The sequence below is a fragment of the Heterocephalus glaber genome, unplaced genomic scaffold, assembly GCF_053883595.1.
Source record: "Heterocephalus glaber isolate CG9 unplaced genomic scaffold, H.glaber_assembly_v1.0 deba00000937, whole genome shotgun sequence".
Lineage (NCBI taxonomy): Eukaryota > Metazoa > Chordata > Mammalia > Rodentia > Bathyergidae > Heterocephalus > Heterocephalus glaber.
The window spans coordinates 14,401,200-14,428,933 of NW_028258173.1; the positions used below are offsets into that span (position 1 = coordinate 14,401,200).

A 27,734-nucleotide genomic window follows, 5' to 3' on the forward strand; every position below is an offset into this window, starting at 1 on the left:
TGCTTTCTGAGAGCAGTTGTAAAAATTTTGTTCCAGTTCACTGACACTGTTAAGTAAGTAAACTCTTGAACTTCACAGTAAATGGCTTCCTCACATGAATGCTCTGGACTGGGGGTTTGCACTTACTTTGCTTAGAGTGCTTCCCTCTTTCTCTGAGCCAAAGTGAGTTGACGTTTCCACTAATTCTGTATTTCTGTTTATGATTTGAGAACTTTTTAAAATTTAATTTTTATTTTTATTGGTGTAAGTTTACAGTACATAATGGTTATGTTCCTTGAGGGGAGTTGGTACATGCACATAACACATCTTAATTCTTTACTTTGGTCTAAAAATTTTTTTAGATAAATATTTTAAGATTACCTGTGTTCTTACTCTACTGTGAAACAGTGAAAATTCTTCCTAGAGTTACCTTAGTTTCCTTACCCTCTGAGACTTCATGTGACACTTCAGTGTTAAAGAATGAACACCACAATCCTTGCCAAGTTAAGAAATTATAAAATTTTGTTAATACATCATAAAATGTAATGCTTTTAAACTGACATGCTAATTTAACTATAAGGAGGAAGAAATTTGCCTTTCCCCCCAAGAAACACAAAACATCCTTCAGAGCAGCAGAATTACATAATCTTCAAATGTGAATGTGCAGACGCTATTAAGGCTCAGTTTAGCACAATTCCTGACATATGTTTAGGTCTAAAATAATAGGTGGATGGGTAGATCAAACAAATGAACAAAAAAACAACTGAAGGTCACAATTCATTACTTTTAATTCCTTGAGATAAGCCTCTAAGGGTCTTTAAGATCAAACCAACTTTCACAATAATACCAAGATTTTTTAAAACCATTTTTACTGTGCTGGACATTGTCTCTGATGGCATGTACACGGAGACGACACTGCTACCTCCTTGGTGAGAACCTGGGCAGGATCATCTTCACTGCCAACCACTTGCATTGATAAATGTCAGTTTCACTTAATGATGGACTCGATGAAACATTAAAAAATATTTTATTGAGCCTTGATTCTTGACTTCACATTTTTTGATACCATATTTTGCAAAACAGGAAGTTTGTATGTCGTGCCCTGCAGCAGCGTCATGGAGCATTGCTTTCATTTAGGGCAACAGACAAATTGTGGTTATTTAGACAGGCATAAGGCTGATATTTTCTTTAAAATAAAATCAGCTTGTCACTTCAACAAAAATCACTGATAGCATTTGGCTTAAACCCAAAGTTTGAGAATCGCTGCTGTAGGAAAATTGGAGAGCTACATTCAAGGAAGCAGAAGGGACAGTGTGTGCACTGTGTCCATCTGCAGGAATTCTTGTCTGAGTGACATGAGTCTGCTATCTGGCATCCTTACTTTGTGAATTTCCAAGAATTCCCTTGTTTTATTATTTATTTATTTATTTATTTTGAATTCCCTTGTTTTAGTAGCAAGGTGAATGTGCTTTGTGTTTGGGTTAATAATTTCATGAAAATATATCATCTTTTTTATTAGTACTTGTTTGCAGTATGTAATTATTACATTCTTCGTGGGGAGTTGGTACATGTAACCCTTTCTCTGCTTGCAAAGAATAACCAAAGTAATCTCCCTACCCTCAGTCTCAACACAGAATGCTTCACCTCTCATTCAAAACATGTGGGGATATCTCCTCATCAACAACCAATCAGTTCTTCAGCAGATACCAACTATTAAAGGCAGGAAAAACAAAAGTGTTTTTTCCTACTCAAGTGTAACATTTCTCAAAGATGTGTGGGTTTTCATACACATACCATGCAGTCCTCCACTAGACACCAGCCTGGTATCCTCTAATTCATTTCAATTCTGACACTAGCTACCAGGAGGTAGCATAAGAACTCAGAGGTTAAGGGCTCAGCCCCACAAAACTGCCCTCCACTTCAAATGCCAGTCTCATGTACCAGGTTGTGATCTGTGCTTTTGACCCACTAGCTATAAATTGGGGTTCCTACAACCTTTTTCTTGGGATTGATTATTTTGGTAGAGCAGCTTATAGAACCCAAGAATGCAGTTAACAATTACTGGTTTATTATAAAGGCATGACAGAGAATACAGACAAATATCCAGTGAAAGAGATGCACTGGGAAAAATGTGCAAGAAGGGATCTGCAGCGTCCATACTCTCCCCAGGTGCACCCCTCTCCTGGCAGCCCCACATGTGCATAACCAGGAAGCTCACTCAACTTTATCCTGTTGGACTTCTATGGCAGCTTCATTATGTAGACATGATTGATTATATCATTGGCTATCAACTTAGCCTTCAGCCCCTCTCTGTCCCTTGGAGGTCAGAGCTTAGGGCTGAAACTTCTACTTCTCCAATCAAATGGTTCCCAGTAATCAGCCCCACCTTGACGTTTATTCTGTAGTCTACCAAGAGTCCCCTTATTAGAACAAATGATGCTCTGGTCACCTAGGAAATTTCTAGGCTTGGTGTCAGGCATTAGGGTCAGAGACCAAATATTACAACAAAAGATTTTCATAACACCCTTGTCTGCAAGAGTTTTAAGAGCTGTATGTCAGAAACTGATATAATAAATCTGTCTTATATCACAACATCACAGCCTGTTTCACATGTACATATTCAGGGATATTTTTGCATTTCTTAAGTAATATGACCATCTTAGCATGGTTCTAGTCGTTTAGAACTTTTTCTGCTAACTCTACATGGTTTCTGTTTATGCATGAAAATAATATTAAAGCAGATATTATATACCAGGCGCTGTACAGAGGGTGGTTTAATAAGTACATCATAATCTCCTGGTACAAGAGGTACTATGAAGCCACTAGAAAATGTTTTTAAAGACTAGTTAGTAATATAGTCATTGATAAGAAAAATGGCAGGATACGAATATCTATAAATAGACTGCAATGGAAACATATTTAAATATACCCAGAAAAGACTGGAAGGAAGCATACCCAAAGAACATGTATTGTATCTCCTGGTGCTGGTATAATGGGTTTTTTTACTATGTTTTTCTGCACTTTCCAAATTTTCTAAAATGGGTTTGAGTTATTTTTATACTTAATAATTTAAACTTTTATTTAAAAGGAACAACTCTATTTCATAGGAAAGTCTGTATAATCACTGACTTCAAACTCGCCAATATTATATAGTTAACAATGATTGAAATAAAAAGATGCTGTGATTGAATTTAAAATTTGGTATGATGGTCATTTAGAAAATAACAAGACTGCAAAGAACCTCCTAAGGATGATCTTCAGAGAGCAGTCTCTCAGACAAATGGGGGGGTGAGTCCACTGTTGCTCACACCTGAAGGGAATATCTTTGGTAATTTTTGCAGCAATGCAGAAGAGATTAAGCTTGATGAAAAAGGGGTAGTTTGCTTATGGTTGCTCAGCTGTAATTTACTAACTTTTGTCACCAAGGTAGCCTTGAAAGTTCTAAGCTCTTCATTCAGAAACACTATAGACAGAGGCCAGAGGCTTTAAAACTAGCCTGTGTTTCCAAGAGCATTCTTTAAGCATTCTTTATTCCTGCAAAGATCAAATATTTCCTTACATTGATGTCAGCGAGGCAGAAAAAGTTCATCTTCAGAGAAAAACTGTTGTAAGCTCTCTGGACCCACTCAGCTCCAAATGCCCCGGGCCCAACTGGTTTCTGGGAAGATTGGGTGACAGGGGACTTTGCCTGGCTGTTGTAAATAACCAACCAGCTGTGCTTCCAGGTTTCGTATGTTCTTATATCCTCAGTGGTTCATTGGATTTGTAACTGGTACATAGTGGGCATTCTGTAAATGTTGGCTGTATGGCTTATGTATGGAACCTTTCTCTACAGCTGTGGATTTTTCTTAATCATCTGTAAATGGTTCCAAAGTCCCCCATGAGGAAAGGGCCTGCATGATTATTATCTGCTGTTGTTGAGGTAGATAACAGACGGGATGTTGCAGGTGACCACCACACTGGCAGCATGGTCCTAGAGCAGGACCATGGCACGATGAGCAGCCTTGGTCCTGACCAGCTGACAGAGGACACCCAGGGAAGGGCAGGGCATGGGCTATTACAGAAAGTTGGAACAGAGTGTCCTCCGAGGAAGTCCACTCATGTTCCTAAGAGGCTGGGGTGGGATGGGAGGACTGATAGGGAAAGTGGCAGGAAGTTTACTGGTGGCACAGGTTAGCTGTGGCAGATGCTGTAACCTGGTGTGCCGGGCTGCACAACCAGTCTTCCATAGCCAGCCAGAGTGGCCTGTGCAGTCTCTTTTTTTTTTTCTTTTTTGGTACCAGGGATTGAACTTGGGTCCTTATGCTTGCGTAGCAGGCGGCGAAACCACTGAGCTAAATCCCCGGCCCTTGTGCAGTTTCTTTTGAGTCTTTTTAAGGACCTACCAAAAGTATAACAATAGCTGGTGAATGATTGTCATGTGCCAGGCATTTTATCTAGATTAATTCTCTCAGTCTGCCTAGCATCTTGAATGAGCACTGTTGTTATCTCTTAATTTACAGATGAGGAAGCAGGTGCCAAAAAAGTTGAGCATGCTGTATTCCTGGATAAAGGAGGTTCTGGGATATGATTCCTGGCAAGTTGTCAAGCCTCTGTGGTCTTCTGTTCCCTCATTTCCTGGAGGTCCCTTGCTCTCTGTATGGACTGACCCTTCTGGGTGCTAGAAACTTCACTGTGATTTGCCTTTAGGGATTCCTCTCTGTCCACATGTCACGGTGTCAGAAGAGGTTCTGGAACTCAGGGCTTTTATTAGAAAAACAAAATATATTTGAAGATAAGTCTATAGGCAGTTTGCTTGAGTTTACTGTATCATTAAACTTAAGTATAATGACAGAGCTGTTCCAGTACCAAAAAATAGTTTGGCTAGACTTTGGTCCCTAAAAAAACTGGTGACATCCCTGGCCAGGTGAAATAGAAGAACTTATCTTTGGCCAGATTATCTTCTTTGTCTCTTCCTGTCTGTGGTTCATCTATTCTGTGGCTGCAAGGATCACTTCAGGCCATTCCCACTTGTGGGAACTTGCAATCTCTTTCTGTAATTGCTCTGGGCTCAGGTTTTAAGTGGAGCAAGAGCTCATCAAATGCACTAGCAGAGAGTTCCTGCTGTCTCTTTCCTTAATTGCACACCACCGGAGGTAAAGAGGGTCCCTCTGCCTCCAGTGTCCCTGTAAAGCAACAGCTACCTATTATTTATTACTCAGGTACAAGTTTTGGTTTTGTTTTGTTTTTTTTGGTACCGGGGATCGAACTCGGGTCCTTGTGCTTGCACAGCAGGCAGTGAAACCACTGAGCTAAATCTCCGGCCCAAGTTTTGGTTATTGCTTGGCTGCCTCTCAGGTAGTAGAGGTGAAAAAACATGACTTGTCCGGCTACAAATATATATTTCTCTATTGAATTTCAATTTAAATATTGCTGTCCTTTAGGGAAAAAAAAAACAAGACCTAGTTCAGTCCACTCTTTATATGTCTCACAGTCCCCAGAATGCATGGGCCCTTGAATTTTTTTTTTTAGCTCCTTAACTCTTATTTTTACTCTCCTATACTAGAAATAAAAAAGATATTAACCAGCATAAAAGCCTCCCATATGGTGCACACATTTTTTTCCTACAGATAACCCACTTTGGAGCATGGTCTTCTTCACAGACAGTAGAGAGCTCAGCACATGCATCCGAGACCTGCAGTGAGTTGGAGCTTTACTGTCTTTTACGAGAGCTGTGTTGTCCCATTTGGAAGGAAAAGCAAGGGTGATGCAAAGATATGACCAACTGGAGAAGATGACAATGGCTTGCCAGATTTCTGAGGGTTGAGGTTTTAAAAGCTTTGAGGCAAAACCACCTACTTGCAAATGAGCTTAAATTAATAAAGTCTTGGAAACTGAAGTGGAAATCCTTGATGATGATGGGAAAGTCTTCAAGGTATAGATCTTTCCATTTTATCATTCATTGATTGACACCATCTGCTGAGCTACAGAAATGCATAGTAAATGTGCTTGTTCAAGCAGTAAAGAGACAGTTCCTCTGTCTGGGAGCGTGTTCCTAATGATCGTGAAGTATCGATTTTGTCTAAGCTTTGGAGTAGGGTGGAGTGAGTACTAGTTAGTATCAGGAAAGGACTTTGTCTCTTTTGACAAAGGGTTTATCATTGTGAGATTTGTTTTGGACCAAAAATACACTCAAGTGATCTCTTTTGCCCTGAAGTTCTGGAATTAGTGATGTCATTGTGCCCTGCATTCTTCCTCTTTCTGCAGTTTCAAAATACCCTTCACAGGGAGAAATTAACTCTGAAAAACAAAAGGATTGGAATATCTACTGGCTTATTGATTATACTTTTTTAAATTTTTAAACTGCCACAGGAAATGGAAATCTTGGATTCTGAATTGGTGCATAACTCTCTGGTGACACAGTTCAAATGTTACATAATGAATTTTACGTGCAGGACTCAAAAGAGCTGATTTGACTGCTTCAGCCTTAGTCCACATGCAACTGGGCCTTCATGTACCATTACTCAGGAGAGAGAAGTGAAACTGGAAGACTTTGGTTGAGTAGAGAAAAGAAAAAATAAAAAGGATGTTGGCATTTGGGCGAATTTGCCACAGTAGCTCACAGGCTCCTGTAAAGAAAGGGACACTGCTTTCAGAGCCAAGTACAGGTTCTCCTCTGTCTGGAAGGAAGGGGCAGTCTCTTTCTCCTCGATCACTTTTATTGTCAGTTCATGTGTTTGTCAAAACTCAGTCACAGCAGTTTGGGTTTTTTTGAAGCTGTATTGAGTATTGTTCAGCATTACAGGGAAGAACACTTCTAAAACTCCCTTTTCTTTACCCTTTCTTTTACCCACTGTATTAGTTTGCTCAGGCTGTCGGAATAAAGCACCATATACATTCATTTTCTCACAGTTCTGGAGGCTGGAAATCCAGGATAAAGATGTGGACGGGCTGGCCTCTTCTGAGAGCCCTCTTCCTGGCGTGTAAGTGGCTGTCCCCTTACTCCATCTTCACAAGCAGTCTGCACATGTCTATGTCCTAATCTCATCATGACACCCATCATTACAGATTAGGGTCTATCGTAGTGACTTCATTTAACTTAGTTACCTCTTTAAAGATTCTGTATCTATATAAGGTCACATTCTCAAAAACTAGGGATTAGGACTTCAATATATGAATTTTGCAAGAAGACACAATTCAGTTCCTAACACCTACTTCATGTTTTCCTTGCGAATCTGTAGTTCTGGGACTCCTGAAGTAGATTTCTGTATATTTTAAGAGCTCAGAACAACTCAACATATAGTTATTTGATGTGTCATGATTAGAATGTAAAGTCCACGAGACAGGAATTTTGTCTGTTGTTTTCCTAACATTGTAAACCTAGAATGTAGAACAGACAGTAAACTCTCAGTAAATACTTGTTGTGTATTGTTGGATGAGTGTGTTTTGTAGATAGAAAGAAAAGGAATGCCACAAAGGAATGATAGTTTTGAAATGTTTTAAGTGGCCAGAGAGACAATCATCATTTTGTTGGCTTTAGGCTGTAGGCAAAAACCTCAAGTGGAGAGTCTCATACTTCAGTCAGTAGGACAAACTTCCTATATTCATCTCTCTCTTTACAGACAACAGCATCATTACAATTTGGAACAGAATAGATTCTATGACAAGTCATTGTTATTTCGTGTGCTGTAACACCATGTTTTGAAGTAGTGGTTGGGTTATGTTGTGCCTTAGAACTAAAATGTCTCCACAGGTCTCATGTGTTCAGAGGATGAGCTTACTGGAGGTGACTGGATCATGATGGCTCCGACTTCATCAGTGGGTTAATCCATTGATTAAATCATAATTTGATGGCACTACTGGGAAGTGATGGAAACTTGGAGCCTAGTTGAAGGGAGTAGGTAATGTAGGTGTAACCTGCATTGTCCCTGCCCCTCCCTTAGGATATTTCCCCTTTTCTCTGCTTCCTTATTGCCATGAAGTGAGCAGCTTTGTTCCACCATGCTCTTCCACCATGATGTTCTGCATCTTCTCAAGCCTAAAGCAATAGAGCTGGCTGACCAGGAACTGAAACCTCTGAAAACATGAGCCAAAATAAACCTTTAGTCCTTTAATTTTTCTCAGGTATTTGGTCACAGTGACAAGAGACTGACTAACAGATTACTTAGAGCAATGTTAAATTCATTTATTTAATAAACACAGAGCATGTGCTCATCTCCTATGAGGTGTCACTGCAGAGAATGGAGGTGCTGTTAGAACTCTGGACTCTTGTTAGCAAAAGCTTTGGGGATTTATAATGGACTTTCATTTTACTCATGATAACTAAGATAATGTTATCTAAGCAGAGAGCATGAAGGATTTTTTCACTGGACAAAATCAAGCAGAAATTTTCTTTTTTTTCCCTCAAATTCCTGACTAATGCAACTTTTTATGTACCCTAGTAAATATCTGTGCTTAACAATCTACGTGAATAAATTTGAATATATCTATATTTGAATATCTTTGATCATTGAGAATTTCCAGATTTGAAATTTTGATAATTCAGAATGATTGTACTCCATCTTTATGAACCAGGGATTTCCTGTTTGGCCAAGAAAGATTTAGAATACTTCCAGAGATCTTTTTTTTTTCTTTTTTGATATCGGGGATTGAACTCGGGTCCTCACACTTGTGCAGCAGGGGGCGAAACCACTGAGCTAAATCCCTGGCTACTTCCAGAGATCTTTAGAAGCATCATTTACATATGATAATTGTTAACCTAACTCAAGAAAGTCTCCTAAGGGAAGTCACCTGCTGGTCCTAGTCATTGTGTGTACCTGGAGTAGGCTGTTATTGAGGCTTTTAATGCATACTTGGTTTCTTCCCAGCTAATCTGTTAAAACAGTTATGGTTTAGTGGAGTGGCTTGTCCCCAGTTGAGAAGCACAATCATATTATGCAGTAAAAAATACTTAAAGCATACTTATGGTTCTAGACTCTTACACAGGTAGCTCTAATTACACTGGGAATGCTCCTCTGGAGTTGAATATGTTTAAGAATTCAATCTTTTAAGTGCAGGTGATGTCAGTTTTTGAAACAGCACCATGCCGCTCCATTCCACTGTGAATCCTTCCCTAGCTGCAGTGTACTTTAGCTAATAGAATCAAATGCTTGTGTTCAGGTTTTTTAAGAGCATAAAAACCCTGTTTATTAAAACAATTCTCTTTGGCACTTTGTAGCATTATGATAGTGCTGCCTTAGCAGAAGTGAAGATGAACTGCACACTCCTCCTGGGAGATGTGGGAGGAGGACACTCTTCCTGGCCCTGAAAAACCTCTTAGCTTTTGTCAGTCAAAGGCTGCTTCTCACTATGTGCCACACACCCAAATGTCTTTCTGGAGATAAGGGACAGCAAATATTCTGGACACCAGCCATGACTTTTCTCCATCCTTCTAGAAATTCACGTATTAAAAAATTACTTAAAATGAGTTAGCAACAGGGCAAGTTTTCCTAATCTAGAAAATCAATTTACAAAAGATCCACAAGTAAATTCATCTTATTGCTCCTATAGACAACATCCTATAGAACATAGAGTTATGTTTCTATATTGTTTCTGTATCAAAGAGTCTAGGAAAATGTAGTTTGTGAATGTTTAAGAAATGAGTATTGGTCCCATTGTCCACAGAAAGAGCATAACCGGCACAATTTTTAGTTCACATGGCCAAAGTTTTCAGAATCACTGAAAGATTCTTCCTCCCCCTCTGTGGGTACTCCACACGTGGCACATCAAAGCCTGACCCTCTCTGCTCTCTTACAGGTGTTTGTCTCAAGGCGCAATGATAGGAAAGTTTGTATCTACTCCTTGTTGTGTGCAGAAAACTTTTCAACTCCATGTGAACCTGTTATTGGGCCTTTTATTATTATTGTCAACATTGTCAGTGATTTTACTCTGGTAGTGCTGTAAAAACAGTTACAGCTGAAGGTATACCTAGAATACTTTCTAGGAAGAGAGAAACAATGGTGTTTCTGTAGCCTGTTTACCTGTTAGAAATGAAACGGTATTGTGTAGGAAGCAATTATAAGGAGCTTAGAATGGGAGGTTTTATATCATTTTTTTAAACCTAGTGATTCAAATCAGCATATTATTTGTTTGCATGTAGCTTATCTTTTTGAATACTCTTAGGTATCTTCATAGGATAATCCTAATGCAAACAATAATAATTTGTGGGAACAGGAATTTTTTTTGTTTTATTTTTCATCCCTTGCCATGCTGAGGATTAAATCTACCACTGATCTACCTCCCCAGTCACAGGAATGGTCTTCAAAGAATTCTTAGAAGTAGTGCAGTTTAGGAATAGGAAGGAAACTGTTACATGCCAGGTGCGGTTTCACTACACATATTTCATCCTGGTGGTGATCCTGTGGAGTGTCATTCTCACTCTGGCTTCATAGATGAAGACGATGAACCCCAGTGTGGCCAAGTCACTGAGCAGGAACAAGTGGCTGAGCCAAGTGGGAATCAGATCCAGGTCTCTCAAATCTGTGTGTGATGGCCAGCAATAGAAAATGAGAAAGATGTAGTTATATAGAGGAGAAGTAGAAAGGCATTTCAGGGTAGGAAGCCAGGGGAGGTAAAAGTATGAAACAAGGAGAGGCCTGAGCAAAGCTCTTCGGGGATGGTGAACAGATAGAGGAGAGGGTTGGTTTGAGTTGGGAAGGAAAAGTTGGCAGAAAGTCAGGCCCTTCTGCCACACCGAACACATGAGGAGAGACATTCGTGAGTGACACCTTGCAAATGGTGTTTCACCATCAGGTTGATATAGGAATAATATAGGACCTCTAAATCATATAGGGAAAATATAACTCTCAACCTGCTAGATGTCAGATATGCCGAGTTTGTGTTCCCCAAGATCAAAGAATGAATTCTAAGGAACAACAGAGTAGAGTAGGAAATACTTATTGAGAGATACAGCTCCTGAGAGGCAGGAAGGGTCCCAAATGGGTTGCCGAGGACCCCACTTCACAGAGGAAGTTTTATAGGGCATAGCCACATGGGTACAATGTGGGCGAAAGCTATGATCAACCAATAAGGTTACAAGTATAGTCGCTTAATATTGCTCCAATGGGGAAGCAAGTCACGTAGCAAGTGCACGTGGAAAGAACAAGAAACGTGTCAGGAAGGTGATGGGTCCAAGGGTCTTGGTCACCTACCAGGGTGACTGATGTCTCTCTAGACTCCATTAGACCAGGTGTTACCATTTATCCCTTGGGGAAGTATGTAGGCCTGGTCATTTTGTTTTTATCTTGAGGCCTGGACTCGTAACTGATGCTTCTCTAGTCACAGTTGTAATGTATTTTCACTTTTTACACTGACTCTGTTGAGGGCCCATCCCTATCTCCCTATAATATTTGTACCTAACTTAGCTATTTTTAATAAGGTGAATCAGGGCATATTGATCAAAGCGGAGTATATAGGAGCAAGAATTTGGGGTGGCATCATAAGGCCAGGTGTATAGTGAGTGTCTAGAATGAAAAGAGGCCAAGGAAGCTGGAAGGAGTAAGTGAAGAGGTAGAGATTTGGGTTAGTACAAAAGAGAAGCTGTTTTTATAAAAGACAGTTTAGTTAGTTGGTTTATAAGTAGGCACTTAGTAAGGGATGGGCCTAAGATACAGTAGAGTTGGTTTCGGCGCAAGATAGAGTCAGCTGGATGCAAAGGAAATAGCACACACACGAAGTTAAAGAGCTAATTCAAGCCACACGGCTAATTAAATTTAGAAATGTAAAAGAAAACAGAAAAAAGCATGAAAGGTTAGGATAAGGATGGACAAATAAGAACCCTTCCTCCCAGAAAAGAAACTGTGGGTAGAATATGGTAAGGTAGTTAACATCCCCTCCTTACCTCCAGGCTGGATTTCAAGGAACATTAGCAAATACAAAATAACTGTTTTCCTTTTAACTTATTTCTTTTTAACTCAGCCAGCTGAGTAACTGACTTTTTAAAAACTCTACAAAGCCTCCTGCATTCTGCTTATCCGTGTAAGACCAACACAAGGAAAACATTCCAGAGATCCACTCCAGACCCCTGCTAGATACTACCCACTAGGAGTTATTTTTCTTCTTACTTTCAGTAAACACACTCCTAACTTCCTCTTTTTGTCTTCAGTTTCATTCTTTGACTTCATGAGACAACAAGGTCAGGGTGGGCCGGGGATTTAGCTCAGTGGTTCCAGTGCCTGCCGCGCAAGCGCAAGGTCTGGAGTTAGATTCCCCGGTACCAAAAAAAGAAAAAAACCCCGCCAAGATCAGGGTTACATGATTTATACAGAGTTAACTGTTTCAGTTTGAGGAGGAAAACTGCTGTGGTGGCTGTATACTGTAAAGGATTCCTCTTCTCTGCTGGCAAAGCCCTAGTTCTGTTCAGGGGTCCAACCCTTGCCCACGTGACCTGGGGAAATCCTAATTGAGAGCATGGTTCAAGGGCATGTGATTCCTATCAGTGAAACTGGTAGCTTCTGGTAAACATTTATTTTTTAACCCTAAAAAGAGATACAAATTAGAAATAATGTTTGTTTCTGTTGCTTTATGTGTGTGTATTTGTTGGCATTGTAGCAGTCAACTTGTGATCATGAGGAAAGCTAGATTTGTCAGACAGCAAAGCAGAAGGCAGAGAAAAACAGGGTCTTATTACATGGTTGAGTGGTTTCATTGACCAACCTAGGGTTTTCCTGCTTGGAATCTTGTTGGGTAAGAGAAATAATCTTTATTGTTTACACCAGGGGTTGGCAACCTATGACTGCAGCCACCTGTTTCTTTGTAAATAAAGTTTTATTGGAACACAACAGTGCTCATGTGTTTACATATTATTTGTGGTTGCTTTCACATTGCAGTGGTAGTTTTGAGTAACTCACAAAACGCAACATATTTTCTATCTGGCATGCAGAGAAATCATTTTCTGATCTCTAGTTTAAACCTTTTTTGTAAGGTTTTCTATTATTTGCAGCCAAAGCTTCTTATGAAAAGATGTTGGCCTTTGTTTTTTACATAGTAACTGGAGATTGTTGTGTAGGCAAGGGCTAATAGGTCAACTCTGCAATCAAGACTGAAGATCGTATTTGGGATTCAGCCACACATCTCAAACTAGGTAAGAATAAGTTTCTATGAACAGATAGGCAGTACTGTCAAGTACAAATTGGTGGCTATTTCACAGATGATATTGACTAGCAGGCACCAAATGACAAGTGCTTAAAAAAGGAGTGAATAGGAAAAAAAGCCAGTAAGTAGATCAATTTATAATCATAAATTAGAAGAAAAGACCTAGGCATTTCCACATAAGATGCATCTTTATGGCTCTAGATATGAAAGTTAATGTTTAATCTGACTTGCTTCAAGCAAGGACAAAGTTAAGCAAAATTGTATGCCATTGTAATTGTTTAATGGCCCTTGTAGGTCCTCCTCCTCATCCCTGATGCTGTGATACTGAGTAGAGTTAGGGTATACTGAGATCCTCAGTGTATGACCATGTGACCTGTGACTCCTCATTTTTATGACCTTTCTTGTTATAAATAACCACTCCCACAAGAATGGCCAACCCATGCTCTTGGCTTCACCACATTCCAGTGTGCAGTGGGTTCTACACCAAGCCAATAGGCATGGTTGCACTGTATGGACAGGAATACAGAAAGCAGATGGACTCGACGGCAGGGCTGTAGGATTAGAGAAGAGGAATCTGTAGGCCTCTTTAGCAAAAGGACTGAGCTGCCTTCAAAATACTAATGAACAGGTCAGCTGAGATGTCAGAGGAAGACAGCATGAGCCACAGATGATTTATTTCATCACTTTGTGGAGGAAAAAAATAGTTGGCATCACATCAGAACTCAGGGGAAACCACAAAAGACATTTCAAAAACGTTGAAAAGTATTTCAGAAAAGTTAAGCTGAAAATTTCAAAGAGGACTATGACTAGCAACAGATCTATAATTTTGGTGAAATAGATAATAAAGGATCATTGAAGAAATCCTTGTGAATTTAGACTTTTGCTTAAACTTTAGATCACGTGAAGACTTTGAAAGCCATTCATGTGCACATGGAATTAGTAGCTCATAATTTGAGATAAATTATTGGGAGATGTCTTTATGTGATCATTTCTTTGGCTCTTGTGCTAGCTTCAAACCCCTTAAAAGTAGGAACAAGGTCTGATTTTGGTCACCTAATATCTGGCATGGTTTTGGTGTACAGTAGATACTCCATAAATATATGTTGTATAAATGTGTTTCACTCCAGATTTTATAGGATTTGTTTTTTTTATTGCTTAAATCCTTTTACTGGTACATTTTAGGTATACATTACATTTACATTTATCACTGGGTCCTTGTACCTGCACATGATGTATCTTGGTTCTTATTTTTTCCCCATTCCCTATCCTCCCTTCATCCCCTCCACCCTTCCCTACTTACATAGACTTTGTTCCCGTTTTTTCCTTTTCTCATGATTTTTCCTTTCCCTTCTTTCCTTTCCCCTTCCCTCCCCAATTCCCCTACCCTTGGACTTTTTCTTCCTATTTCAAATTATCAATTATTTGTTTTAATCATTTTAATCCTTATTTACACTTTCAGTTTCTCACACCAGAGAAACTATTCCATATTTACACATGTGTGTCGTATTTATTTCACTTAAGAGTATGGCCTCAATATGCATCCATTTAGCTATAAATGTCTCTAGTTTGTCATTCATTATGGCTGAGTAGTACTCCATTTTATTAAAAAAGAAAACCCACATCTTCTTTATCCAGTTTCCAGTTGATGGGCACTTGGGCTGTTTCCAAGCTTAGCTATTACAAACTGTGCCGCTATAAACATGGGTGCACGTATATTGCTGTGGTATGATTCCTTTAATTCTTTTGGGAAGATCCCCAGCAGGGGAATAGCTGGGTCAAATGGGACCTCTAGTCCTAGTTCTTTGAGGTACCTCCATACTGATTTCCACAGTGGTTGCACCAGTCTGCACTCCCACCAACAATGGAGAAGGGTTCCTTTCTCTCCACACTCCCGCCAGCATTTGTTATTGGTTGATTTGTTGATAGCAGCCATTCTTTCTGGGGTGAGGTGGAATCTCAGTTTTGTTTTCATCTGCATCTCTTGAATGACCAGTGATGTTGAACAATTTTTTTTTTTTTTGGTACTGGGGCTTGAACTCTGGACCTTGCACTTGTGCAGCAGGCGCCAGAACCACTGAGCTAAATCCTCGGCCCTGAACATTTTTGCATATGTTTATTTGTTGCTTTTAATTATTTGTCTGAGAAATGTTCATTTCAGATACCCATTTTTGAATTGGATCTTTAAATTTGGGGTGTCTGATTTTTTTCAGTGCTTTATATATTCTAGATCGTAGTAGGACTTGTGTTTTTAAGACACCTGAATTTGTCTAGTTCCATGTAGTAGAAGTATCCTCATCCTCCAAAGTGAACAACTTAGCTTTGACATTTTCTTTAATAAATGTATGTAAATGCATGTATAGTTTCACTTTCTTTTCATAAGTTTTGGTCCATTTAATGTATGAAATAGATTTTCAGAAGTAACCCCAATTTATGATATTACAGCTCTAAGAAATAAGAATTTTCTGTTTTACCATGGTTTGATTTGTGATTATCACTTAAAAACCACTTAGTAGTAAGTGAGAAGTTATATGCACATTGCATAGAATGTCAGAGTTCGGAAAAAGAAAATAAGGTTAAACTTCCTTACCCAGTGTCCAACTGCTGACTGTTTTTATAAAGAGAATTCTCTGCCACCTGTCTGGTTCATTTTTTTTTCATTCTGTCTCTCCTGCTCCTACCTTTGACTTTAACTTCCTGGAAAATTTTGGCAAAATAGAGTCCATCTTAATAATACCATACATTGGATAGCAGAAATAGTATGTGATGGATGGAAAGAGTTACTATAGGCATTTCAAGGGGGTACATCTGATTGCAGAAAAGATTTTTGGGAGCTGGAGGTCCAGCTCAGTGGTGGAGTGAGCATGTGCAAAGCTCTGCATTCAATCCCCAGAACTGCCAGCAATCAGACAAACCCCCAAAACATTCTCCTAAAATGAAACCTTTATTCTTACCAGATCTGAGGTTTGCAGATATAAATATATACATATGCTTGTGGCTAACATCTCTTTGGTCTGTGTGACAGAATGCTGTTTTTCTCTGTATCCTTCAAGGACCTCTGTGGTATATACACTCTTTTATAGAAAGATAAAAACACATAGATGATGTCTATGTTTCGGGTGTTCCTGGATGGACAGTCTCTTTTCTTGTCTGCACATCCCCCAATCAGCTCTCTGCTGGGAGCTGGCCGGCCCTCATCCTCTTTGGTTTTTATTTTTTATTTTTTGGTACTGGGGATTGAACTCAGGTCCTTGTGCTTGCACAGCAGGCAGCGAAACCACTGAGCTAAATCCCTGGCCTCCTCATCCATTTTGGCTATCAAGGTTTCTCTTCATGGTTCAGATGGAGAGAAGAATCTCCTGCTTTCACTCAATCCCTTGAGGGTTCCACCAGCTCCAAGGGCCGTGTGTAGTGCTGGTCTAGCTCCGTTAACTGTTGCAGCTCAGTCCCTCAGTCGACTACAGAGAGACTCAGGTCCCAGGGTTGTGGCTTTGGAAGAGAAAGTATCTCTGGTATGGTCAGAAGCTCTGCTTGGGATCACAGGTAAGCTGGCTGAAGAATCTGCCATGTTGTTACCTTGTTTTTCAAGAAATGTCCTCTTCCTGAAGGTTGTGGCATGAGTCTTGGGCAGAGGGTGTTCTGCGGGTCCTTGGCAGGGAGGGGGTTGGTCTAGCCTTGTGCACTGAGCCCTGTAAGGGCTTCCAGGTTGGCCTCCAGTGGAGCATGATGTTTCTTCTTGGGTAATCGTCTCTTGGACATTAAGCTGTGGCCTTTGTCCATGTAGGTGAGAAGTGAGAGTGGTGTTCCAGAGATTTTTGGGGCCCTAGGAAATGGCTGAGGCATTGAGCATAGAGTTACATGTACTTATTTCGGGTCAAGGCTCACAGCACTGTAGCTTGATAGCTGCTGTTGACTTTAGTTCTTTTTACTATTCTTCACCTTTCATGCAGAGAAGAAAAATCCTGCCTATGGACTGGCAGAGGGCTTTCCAAGGAAATCATAGGACCTAAGGAGAAATGGAACATTAATTTGTTTCTTAGAGAGTAACTACTTTCTGGAGGCATGGTTTGGACCTCAGGTTTATAATAAAATCACAGCCAGCCCTTCTTGTTCACAATGGAAAATTTATTCCTGTTTGTGTACTGCTAATGACTGGCTTTCAGAATGCTTAATTTCTTCTCATAATTGTTCGCTAATTTGCTGTCTTTCTGATGGCAGGGAAAAATAACAATGTAGTTGAAGTCACCACTGCTCCTTGGGTTACTGGGTTTATTGTTTTTGATACTTTCAGATACTTCAAATGTGGACCTTTTGTATGCTTTATGTGGTGCAATATTCATATTTATTAGGGCCATTTAATAGCAATGCAAATGAGTCCAGTGCAGCTGTGCTGGACAACAGTCATGGAAATGAATTCATTTCGATACTTTTTTTTTCTGTTCTTTGATAGTTCAGATCTTTTCATATTTTTCTTGATGGAACAGAGAGGTTTTTTTTGTGGAAAGGTGCCCTCATATTTCCATTTGCCTGCAGGGAAACTGTGTGTTTCCTAGCTTCTGTGGTTTCTAACCTAAGCTGGTCAGAATAGAATCAATCACATCAGAAGTAGTATAGACATTTAGTCCCAGCTCTCCAGAAGCCTTCACAGAAAGCTCTGCCCTGGGCAGCTGTGGCTTTCCTGACACGACTAAGGACGAGCTCTGTTACAGTCTCATCCATGAGACGCACGCCCTTCCCACTCTGTCATATTACACTTAATTCCTTCTGAAATGGAGAATTCAGCCCTAAATGGAGTCGATTCCTGAGCTGGAAAAGTTTGTAGCTCAGCTCTTAGAGTCCTCATATGTCTCCCCTGGTTGCCAACTTCATCTTTCTGCCCTATATTGATTGCAACTTTTAATCTTTAGTGAGTGTTGAAAGCCAAATAATTAAGTGTATTAGAATTATAGCTAAAACATGGCCCAGTTGTCACTGGGTGAATTCCAAGACCTATCTTCAAAAAACCAGAAATCACCCCCTCACACACACACATTCTCATTCATTTTTCATCTGGCTCAGCATTTCCAAAGCACTCTTTGGACCATTCTCTCTTTGCATCTGTAGGCTCAAATGTCTCCTGAAAGGTAGGTAAAAATGCTTTCATGAATCAAGTTCAAGAAAGAGTCCATTACTCAGCATTTGAAACAACAAAGTGAGGTTATTACTCAGTAAGTAAGGGAGAACTCAGCTTGGTAGACAGTTTTGGCCAAGTTGGGAACTGATCCTCTATAGGATTGTGGGAAGCATGAGTTCAAGGATGGTCTGCATTTGGAAGGTGAGAGTGAATGGTGTTAGCAAGGTCCTTGGGTGACTAGGTTGTTGACTGGCCTGCTGACAAAAACTTAGGGCCACAGAAGTGCATGTGCTGGTTCAGAGCTGTCAGTGATTAAACTGGTGCTTTCTTATTACCATGACTACATATCAGTTTTGGGTTTTCTTTTCCCAAGCATGCCCCCTTCATTTTGGTGTTTTTTCAGACAGAGCTTCAGGAGAGATCCTTAGGGAGTCTTCCTTGCACTTATTCTTTTTGGTAATATTTCATTTGCAGGGGTCTGATTTTTCTTTGCAGTAAATGTTTGAGGAAACAAACACTTAGGGAGATCATGTGACTTTTCTCAGTTCCTGCATTTGGTTAGCCTGAGAACCTACCCCTTGTTACTTCTCTGGATCTTAAGCATCGGGGTGCCAGAGACTGGGCCAGACTCAATGCATCTGTTCAGTGCTTCACACATAGAGGTTATGCAGCTGATGTTTGTGGGTTGAATGAGGCCAGGCTGTTGGTGGCACTTGGGAGGCAGACTTTGTTTCTTTGGAAGTGCACAGGAACCTTCAGCCTTGAGGAAGCATCCAGCCTCCACCTTTATGGTCAGCCTCTTTCCTTAGGTGGGAGGGCAGCTTGACAAGCTAGGCAGGTGGAAAAGTGGAAGATCCCAAAAGCCAAATGTCCAAAGCAAGGCTTCCAAGCATACAATTTGCTTGTGAAGGAAGTGTCGCAGAAAACAGGGGCCTGGCAGACCAGAATGAAGAATTACTACTTCATGATTTGGATATATCACCGCTGACTTACTTCTCTTTCAATTTTTTTGTTGTTGTTTTGTTTTGTTTTTTTGTTTTTTAAAATTAAGTTTATTGGTACGTTTTAGATATCCATAATGATCACATTTATCATAGGGAATTTGTACCTGTGCATGATATATCTTGATTTATCTTTCTAGGTATATGGATGTACCTTGAGACCATACTCTTCAGTGAAATAAACTGGACACACGTGTAAATATTACATTGTTTCTCTGGTGTGAGAAACCAAAAGTGTAAATAAGGACCAAAGTGTATAACAGATATTAGGAAATGGGAAGAAAATGTTCAAATGAGAACATGGTGGGCTGAGGGGAAGAGACTAGAAAACAAAATAGAATAAATGGAAAAATGGAGACAAAGCTTTAATAAATAAGGAAGAAAAGAGGGGTTGAAGGGAGGAGAAGGGAATATGGGGAAAAAAAGAAGATATATCATGCACTTTTTTCTTTTTTAAAGCAAGAACTTTAGAGTATTATTCCAATACCTGGGCTGCTCTTGGCAAGCTACTTATGCCTCAGTTTGTGTATTCCCAGCAGCATGTACCCTGGAGAAAACCCCAGTGCTTCTCCTGGACCCAGGGGCATCTTATAATGAAATTACCTCACCTAAAGTTTCCTGTAAACAGAGATGGAGCAGACTCCCTCCCTCCCTGCTGAATAGTTGTGCTAGTACCCCGCATTTCTCTTGCATCTCCTTTCTGTGCAATGCCCGAAGCAGGGTGCTTGTTGGCTTGTTTTGGAAGGAAGAGAGGTGGATCTAGCTAGCCCATAGGCTCACTTGGGGACTGTTTGCAAAACATTTTCTGACTTAAAACCTCCCTAAGTGAGGTCTGGTCACCTGGTTCTTCCAATGTCCCTCTGCAGGCCTGTAGGTCCCCCTCTTTAAAAGGCTGTGTTCTGGTCCAGCCCGGAAGCAGTAGAGCCAGGAGAGACCCTGACTTTCAGCCTCCCTCTGCCCAAGCTCTTCCTGTCCTACTAAAGTCTTCTGGGGACTCGTACAGCTATCCTGGGCTCATTAGGAGCTAGAAGGAGCTGGAAACAAATGGCCATATTTCTGTTTGAGCTCTGAGACTAAGATCAGCTTGACTGAGAGAGCGGATAGGCTGACCTTTCATCTGTACCCTTGCTCTGCTTTGCCTATTTAGCAGTGGCTTGGCTGTCCTGATTTCCTGTCTCACAATGGGCTGTCAGTTCCTCCCATTACCTGGTGGAATGGGAGTATAAATAAAAGCCAGCCCCTCCTTCCCAGACTTTATAATGTGGCCTATCAAATGCACTTTATGTAGGTCTCAGTGCTAAGTGAAATCTGAGTAAAGCAAAATCACTGGGTTCCAGGGATGATTTACTAGAGGTAGATAATGCACTGATCTGACCTTATAGGAAGAAGGAAGAAGCCGAAAGACTCCACTCATTCCAGCTGCTGCTGCTGGAGGTGTTTTAGCAAAACTCCTCGTTTCTGTAGTCAGCTGTAACATATTTGTGGTCTTTTCCTTTGTTTGGGTGATCTGAAACCATAGAGCCAGATTCATAGCTGCTGCTTTGCTGCTTTGTTCATGGGGAGAACCCTTGAATGTGGCTTTGGAGTCAGAATGCCCATGTTTAAATTTAGCTCTGTGGCTTACTAGTTGTATGGCCTTGGAAGTTTGCATAACTTCTCTGCACTTTGGTTAAAATTATAGCACTCAGTAGACCTAGTAACAATAACAGCTCCTAATAACAACTCCTCTGTTACAGTACTACAACCTCCCTCATGGGGTTATTGGGAAGATTAACACAATAAAAGTAGTCAAGTGCTTAGAGCCTTCCTAGAACACTGTTTAGTTAACATTAGCAAATCACCAAAGAAATCCTGGCTTGAGTGTCTGTGTTATTCTTTTTTTTTTTTTTTTTGGTACCAGGGATCGAACTTGGGCCCTTGAGTTTGCAAGGCAGGCAGCGGAACCACTGAGCTAAATCCCCGATCCTGTGTTATTCTTGTCTCTTAAACTTGACTGTGATTTGAGCTACATTTCCCCTAATGCTGATTTTTATTAGTTTTGCTGTTTAGATTCTTGTAGATAAACTTTGATCATATGTGAATGGCAAAAAGGGCTAGTGCTGCATCCAGTTTGCGGCTTGAGGTCTTTGTACTGACCTCTTGCCTGGGGTCAGTTGCTTTAGTGTTCATGCTTCTCCAGTCCTGTCCCTTCCTTATTCAGATCCACTTGAGGCCCTAGCATCATACCTTGCAGTCAGACTTCCTAGCACAGATTAAAACTTGTACTTGCTTATTCTGAATTCCTAAAGTGCAGTTTATGTTGTCAAATAGGAAGCTCAAAATATTGTGACTATAAGGCTCCTTGAAACTGGCATCTTGTCACTTGGTGTGATAGTGCATGTGTGCTGTGTTCCTAACAATTGCTTGCTGCACTTATGGGCAGAGAACCACAGAGGCCACTCAGGAGAAGCACCTCTGTCCAGTTAGCAGTTAGATTGTTGAGAAGGGAGGAAGAGGAGAGATGGTGGAGTACAAAAGAAGAGGCACCTGCCATCTCAGTGGTGAGAGAAATCTTATAATATTGGGGGATAGCATAATGGACTAGAGAAAAAAGAGATGTGAAATGACATATTTAAAATGAGTCAGATTAAGCACTAAAACCTAAGGGTAGGGGTTGGTGATTTTAAGCTGAGTTTTAAGGAGAAAAAATGAGCAGAGCTTTCTAGGTAGAATGTCCTGAGTCATGTTAATATAGGGACAGTGTCCACAGTGAAGAAGATCCTTTTTCTTTTTTCACAGTGGAGAAGATTCTTGTTTGATGTAACCACAGTGAAGGGACCCATGCTTGTGGAGCCTAGTAGTGAAGGAGGTTAGGATAGGAGAGGCTGAGTTAATGAGGTAGGTAGTGAAAATTTGTCATCGGCTTGATAGGGCACCATTGCAGCTTCTTGGGTAGCTCCGTTATATGAATGAAGGTGTGTGATGCACACTTGCCATCTGATGGGAACAAACAAGAAGTTACTATAGCAGGATAGGTGGAGACTGATACTGGCTGGACTGGGATGTTGGCAGTGGGAAGCATGGGGGGGGGGTCCCATAATCAGACGTTATGGAGAAGAGTCATCGGGACTTGTTCAGTAATTGAATGGTAAAGAAAAAGAGAGGGTGGGGGAAGAAGAATTGTAAGCCTCTTGTTTTTGGAAGCCAGTAGGATGAGTGCCACTGATGTTGAATAAAGACCAGTTGAAAGCTGGTGATGGGTGACTGACCAGGGGGAATCACTAGAGCGTTTCAAAGAGGGTAGCTGGTATGTTTATTTCCCTGGCAAGGAATTTGGGCTCTGGACTCCAGTCTCCTGAGTTCAAACTGTACTTCTACCACTTAGCTCTGCAGCCATGGCCATATTGACCTGTCCAAGTCTTAATTTCATCATTTATAGTATGAGAATGATAAAAGCACCTATTTCATGCGGTGGTCACAAGGATTAAGTAAGGCAATACATGTAAAAGCTAGGAACAGTGCCTGGCATGTAGTGAATGCTTAAAAACTGCTAGTGCTCTTAGTAGTAGTAGTAGCCGTCATGTTGGAAATCAGAAAAGTGGGAAAGGGATCAGATATGAGGGGATGAGAAGGCTGGGATTGGGAATTAGTCACAGAGATGTGCATGATGAAAGTCTGAGAATAAAGGATCTTCCCCATGGAGTGAACGTGGAGGTTGATAAATGGAGGGTCAGCACAAGTGGGTATCAAGACAGTGCCTTTGGGAATACCTCTGTGGATTGGAGGGAGTATAAGGAAGGATTCAAGAAAGATGCAGACAATGAGTCACTGGAGAATTAGAAGGCAAATCAAGAGATGGCGTTGTCATGGAAACCAAGGAAGAAGAATTTTTAAAAAGATGTCATCTAAGTCAGATACATTGAGAGATGAGTGAAAATGGAGAGTAAAAAAAATGTACCACTAGTTAGGCCTGGATATTTAAAATGCTGGAACAATTCAGTTGTAGGATGATTTAGAAACCAGAGTTTAAGGGATATGGTAACCATTCCATCATGGGAGATGATAGGAAAAAAATGAGGTAATGCTTGGAAGAGGCAGCAGGTCAAATGAAACCAACCACTTTCCCATGAGAGAGTTGAGAAGTATAAAGATGTGTGAGAAGCAACCAATAGAGGGCAAGAAATTAGGAATACTAACATGAAATAAAGGTGAGAATTGGCAGCATAATGAACATGAGGAAGAAGCTCTTCCCGAGCAGGTCAAAAGGACATTTTTGGCCAAGAATGAGGAGGCTGGAGAGGGGCCGGTGAAGTGCAGTCAGGGAGGGATACAGGTGCAAGAAGGTATAGGCTGGGAAAAGATTTTCTCTCTGAAAAAAAAAAACCCAATTTCATGATTGTTAATGTTTCTTGAACCTCAGGAAACTTCCAGTTTGTGCGTGTGTGTGTGTGTGTGTGTGTGTGTGTGTGTGTGTATGTATGCAAATGATGCACTTCCCATTCATAATACTTTTAAGCATTGTGAAAGAAGTAACTTAGGGAGTTTTGAAAAGCCTTTTAAGGAGAGCATGTCTTCTAAGAAATGTAAATTGGGAAGCAGTTCACAAAGGCTTTGCTTTTTCACCCTGACAGGTACAGTGTGTGTTGGCTGGAGCAGAGCCTGGGATCAGGGGACCTGCTTATTTGGCACCCCCAATCCCAACCCCAATTCCAAGAGCAGACTCAGTTTAGGAATAGGAAACCCTAGAGTGACTGGGATCTAGATGCCTTGAATCCCAAAGAAAGTGGGAAGTTGTCTTAAGTTTTTTTCTTTATTTTCAAGTAGGAGATTAGCCAAATGAGCCAGGTATCTTCACAGATAATCCAGCCCACTAAGGTAAACCCATCTTGCTCTGTTTCTGGTTAGTTTCCTGAAAATCCTGCCTCTGTTGGTTCTTTCTAAGAACTGACTCATGCCTATTAATATCTTTTAACTGATTCTCTTCATATTTGGACACAAATAATAAATACATCAAATGATTTTGCTGCTGTACCCTGGAATTACAAATGAGGTGCCACAGTGCCATTTACACAGAGGGAGGTGGGAAGTGGGGCACACAGATGTGTCCAAGAGGACAGGACATCAGCCTGAGGAGAGCTGAGGCAGCAGAACTCTGTATTCTCTGTCATCTCTCTGCTTCTCACATGACTGAAGTTAAAAACATTTATTTTCTCTGAAGACTTCTTGAACCCCAGACCATCACAAGACCCCTCTCTGACTTGCTGTTATATCACCCCCAGTTTTTTCCATAGTGCTCATCCTAGGTTAAATGAAAGATTTGTTTTCTAATTGACTTATATTGGCTCTTTCATGAGAATGCAAGCTCAGCTTGTTCTTTGTCTTTGTCCAACTCAGTAAATATTTATCAAATATTTGATGTTCTGTTTTTTATATCTGTTTTTGCTTTCTCACACACATACACACACACACACACTTTTCTCTTTTTTTGAGATAATTGTTCAGAATTGGGTGGCTATAAGCACCTGGATCTTTGTTTGCCAACCGAAGACCTTATTTTAAGACTTTATTTTATAGATAAACCACTGAAGTTCAAAGAAGCTCAGTAATTACCTTATTCCAAGTGGTGGACTAGGATCTAGAATCATGATTTCCTGATTTTGGTTTTCTGCTGGGCTCTTCTTTTTGAATTGTTTCCATGCTGGTCTATTACACTTTATAATGATGAATAGCCCAGTCCCTCACCAACTACATTCTGACTCGAGGCTAGAACACAGTGAATGAGAAGTAACTTTGGGGAAAACTGTGATGAGATTGTTGGCATTTGTTACTCTAGAAAGAAATCCAGCCGTGGAACAGGAAGCTAAAAGATAAAGTTAGACTTCTTTGATGTCATTGTGTATTAAACAGAAAGCTTGTTTGCTATGACTGTAGAGAGTTCTCATGAGAGTTTGTGGAAGGAGGAACGTGACTCAATAAGTAACTCACTAAACAGGTTACATACACTTCTCTTCAGCTGCAAGTAAATGTCTCAGTTATGAATGACAAATTATGGCATTTTGGGCTATGTGAAACAAACAAGGTGAAACAAAGTCTACTGTGCAGCCCCCACCCTCTGCGATGAGGCAGTGGGTCCTTTCTGCTAAATGGTGGCTGGTGATGGGACATATGTGGCCATTTAACAAGAGATACAAAGACTATGATGGATGGAGGACGGTGTAGGGGCAGGTTTAGCTAATATTAAACTCCTGGTCGTTCACAATTTAATGAGAAAGAATGCCCTTTGTTGCCAGAGTGAATGAGCCTGGTGAATTATCAAAGGAAGAGTGGAGAGATAGCTGCTTCGCCCAAAGCCAGACTTATCCAAAAATGCAGGCTGAAATGGGAAACCACAGGGTTTAGACCGAGACAAACTGGAGTTGAAATCTATCCCTTATTTCTTACTGGCTTCAGCAAGCTCTTTACCCTTTCTGAGTCTCTGTCTCCCAGTGTGGAAAAAGGGTATAAGAAAGCTAAAGCTTGCCAGGATAAATGAAAGACTAAAATGCTATACATATATGAAGTTCCTAGTACTGGTGCCACACAAAGTTTGAATATTCATTTATGCAAAGGAATGAGAAGGTACAGATCATAAAATTCAAGGCTAAAGACTTTCTGGGTGCCAGTGTTGCTCTGTGGGTTCTGAATAAAAAATTGAATGAGATCTGATCCCTGAAGTCAGTAAACTTCTAATAGAGAGGAGCTGGATGGCCAGCTTCTCTCATCCAGTTAAGACTCATGTGCTTTCACATTTCAGTGTCCTGGCATCTGGAGGTGTCTTATGTGAAGGTATGTCACAGTTTACTTGGCAGCAGTCTTATTTCTTAGAGGTGCATCTTACAGTGAATGGTGTCTTAGATTCCTCAAGACTCAGTCATTTGACTCCTTGGGGAGATTTTTAGAGCTTGACTACTCTGTGGTGAGGCTACTGGCCTGAGTGCCTACTTAAGGCCTTCGGGGTCACCTCCCTTCCTGGAATGTAAGGCTGCACTTCTTGCGTTATCTGGAAAGATGTGTTGGCAATAAACTTAGGGTAGGACTTCTTCCTTGTCATCTATGTAGGAGCTTAACTTTAGCAGATGGGGTTGTGAATTATTTGTAGAGGGAGAGCTACTCCCACCTCTGCAGGCTTTGTTTGCACCTGGTGGAGACAATAAAGCTTTTAAGAGCAAAATATAATTTCCTTCCCTACTTATTTCTTTTATTAGCCTTTTAGAAAATCCCACTCATTTTCTAGAGTCCTTGAACACCTTTCTCCACTACTCAGAACACACCTCCCCCTTTCCTCTCTCCTTCCCTCCCCAACGGACCTCATGGGACCTTTGTTTTTTGGCACAGGCAGGCACGGGAGTTAATAGCAATCTATGCCTGTCCCTGAATTGACTACCTGGATGTTACCTCTCCGTGTCTTGTCTGGGACATGGGCCCAGGTTGGAGCTTAGGAATGCAGCCAGGCCTAAACCCAGGTAGAGCCACCACAACAAAAAACTGGAGGAAAAGGAGCTCTGTTCCAAGCAAAGGAGCATCTCTTCTTGCATTGCAAGGCCAGTTGGGTGTCTTGGATCTATGATGTTATTGACTGTGGGGAAGCAAAGTATTTGAGGCTAGAGGTCATTCAAAACAATTACCTAGAGTAGAAGGCTTCCTGATGTAGTGGTAAAGAGGAATCCCTGATTATTAGATTATTTGTGCTCAGGCCTAATTGAAACTATCTTGGGAGGCGAAGATCTAATTAAGTCTGACTCCTCAGAGGACTGGAATAGTTACATTGGAAGAAGTGCTAATTCTGTGGCCTTTCACTTGTTGGGGGTCAGAGGCCATCCCCTGCAGGCCTGCTCCACCAGCCCCTCTGGCTGCCCATGCTGGGCATGAGCAGAGCAAACATGCTTCACCCCTTCCGTGTTCCTGTGATAGAGGAGGCAGAAATGTTGTGCTTTTGGTGATTGTTGTTTTAATATCTCAATTAAGGGCTGGGTTTGCCTTCTGAATTAGGAGTTAAGAATTAAAGTAGACTTTTTGAGCCCTAGTCAGTTCTGTGATTGCAACATTGGCTTTGAAGAAGGAGCCACATTCTGATTTTCTGAGCTAATGTAGACTGTTCTCCCAGCACACTCACAAATGCAAGCATGCTCACACACATAGCTCTCTTGAAGTCTGCAGAAGCTGTGGTAGAGACAGTCATTCCCAGTGTGACCAGTCTGGTGGTCAGAATGTGGCATTGTAGTATAACATCTGAATCGACCCTCTCCAGATGGAATTAATTTCCTAGTCACCCTTGCTCAAGAAGGATCCTGGACATTTTCAGGGTCTCCTGCCCAAATCCTGATTGGTACACAATCTAATTAATAAACATACTGGAGCTCATTTTTTCATAAGCAACTGGTTTGGATATGGCTAAGTTCAGACAGATCCTCATCTGAGTTCTGGTCAAGGGCTACAAGAGCCCATGTACTTGCTGGGCTTCCCATGAGCCCAGTAAGGGTCTGTGCATTTCAGTGACTCATTGCTGCTTATGGTGG

The 27,734-nt window shown here is 40.9% G+C and overlaps 1 protein-coding gene across 10 annotated transcripts in view; it reads left to right on the plus strand.

Moving 5' to 3' along the window:
• Prkca (protein kinase C alpha) overlaps positions 1 to 27,734 on the plus strand; it is a 428,575-nt gene that overhangs the window by 89,983 nt on the left and 310,858 nt on the right. Inside the window, exon 1 of one of the 10 annotated variants that reach the window (XM_087208198.1) lies at positions 6,790 to 6,941. The exons of the other annotated variants lie outside the window; for them this stretch is intronic. Within the exon in view, the coding sequence (XP_087064324.1) occupies positions 6,899 to 6,941 (43 nt within the window). The 5' untranslated portion in view covers positions 6,790 to 6,898. Of the gene's footprint in view, positions 1 to 6,789; positions 6,942 to 27,734 lie in introns of those variants that run through there. 10 annotated transcript variants of the gene reach the window in all.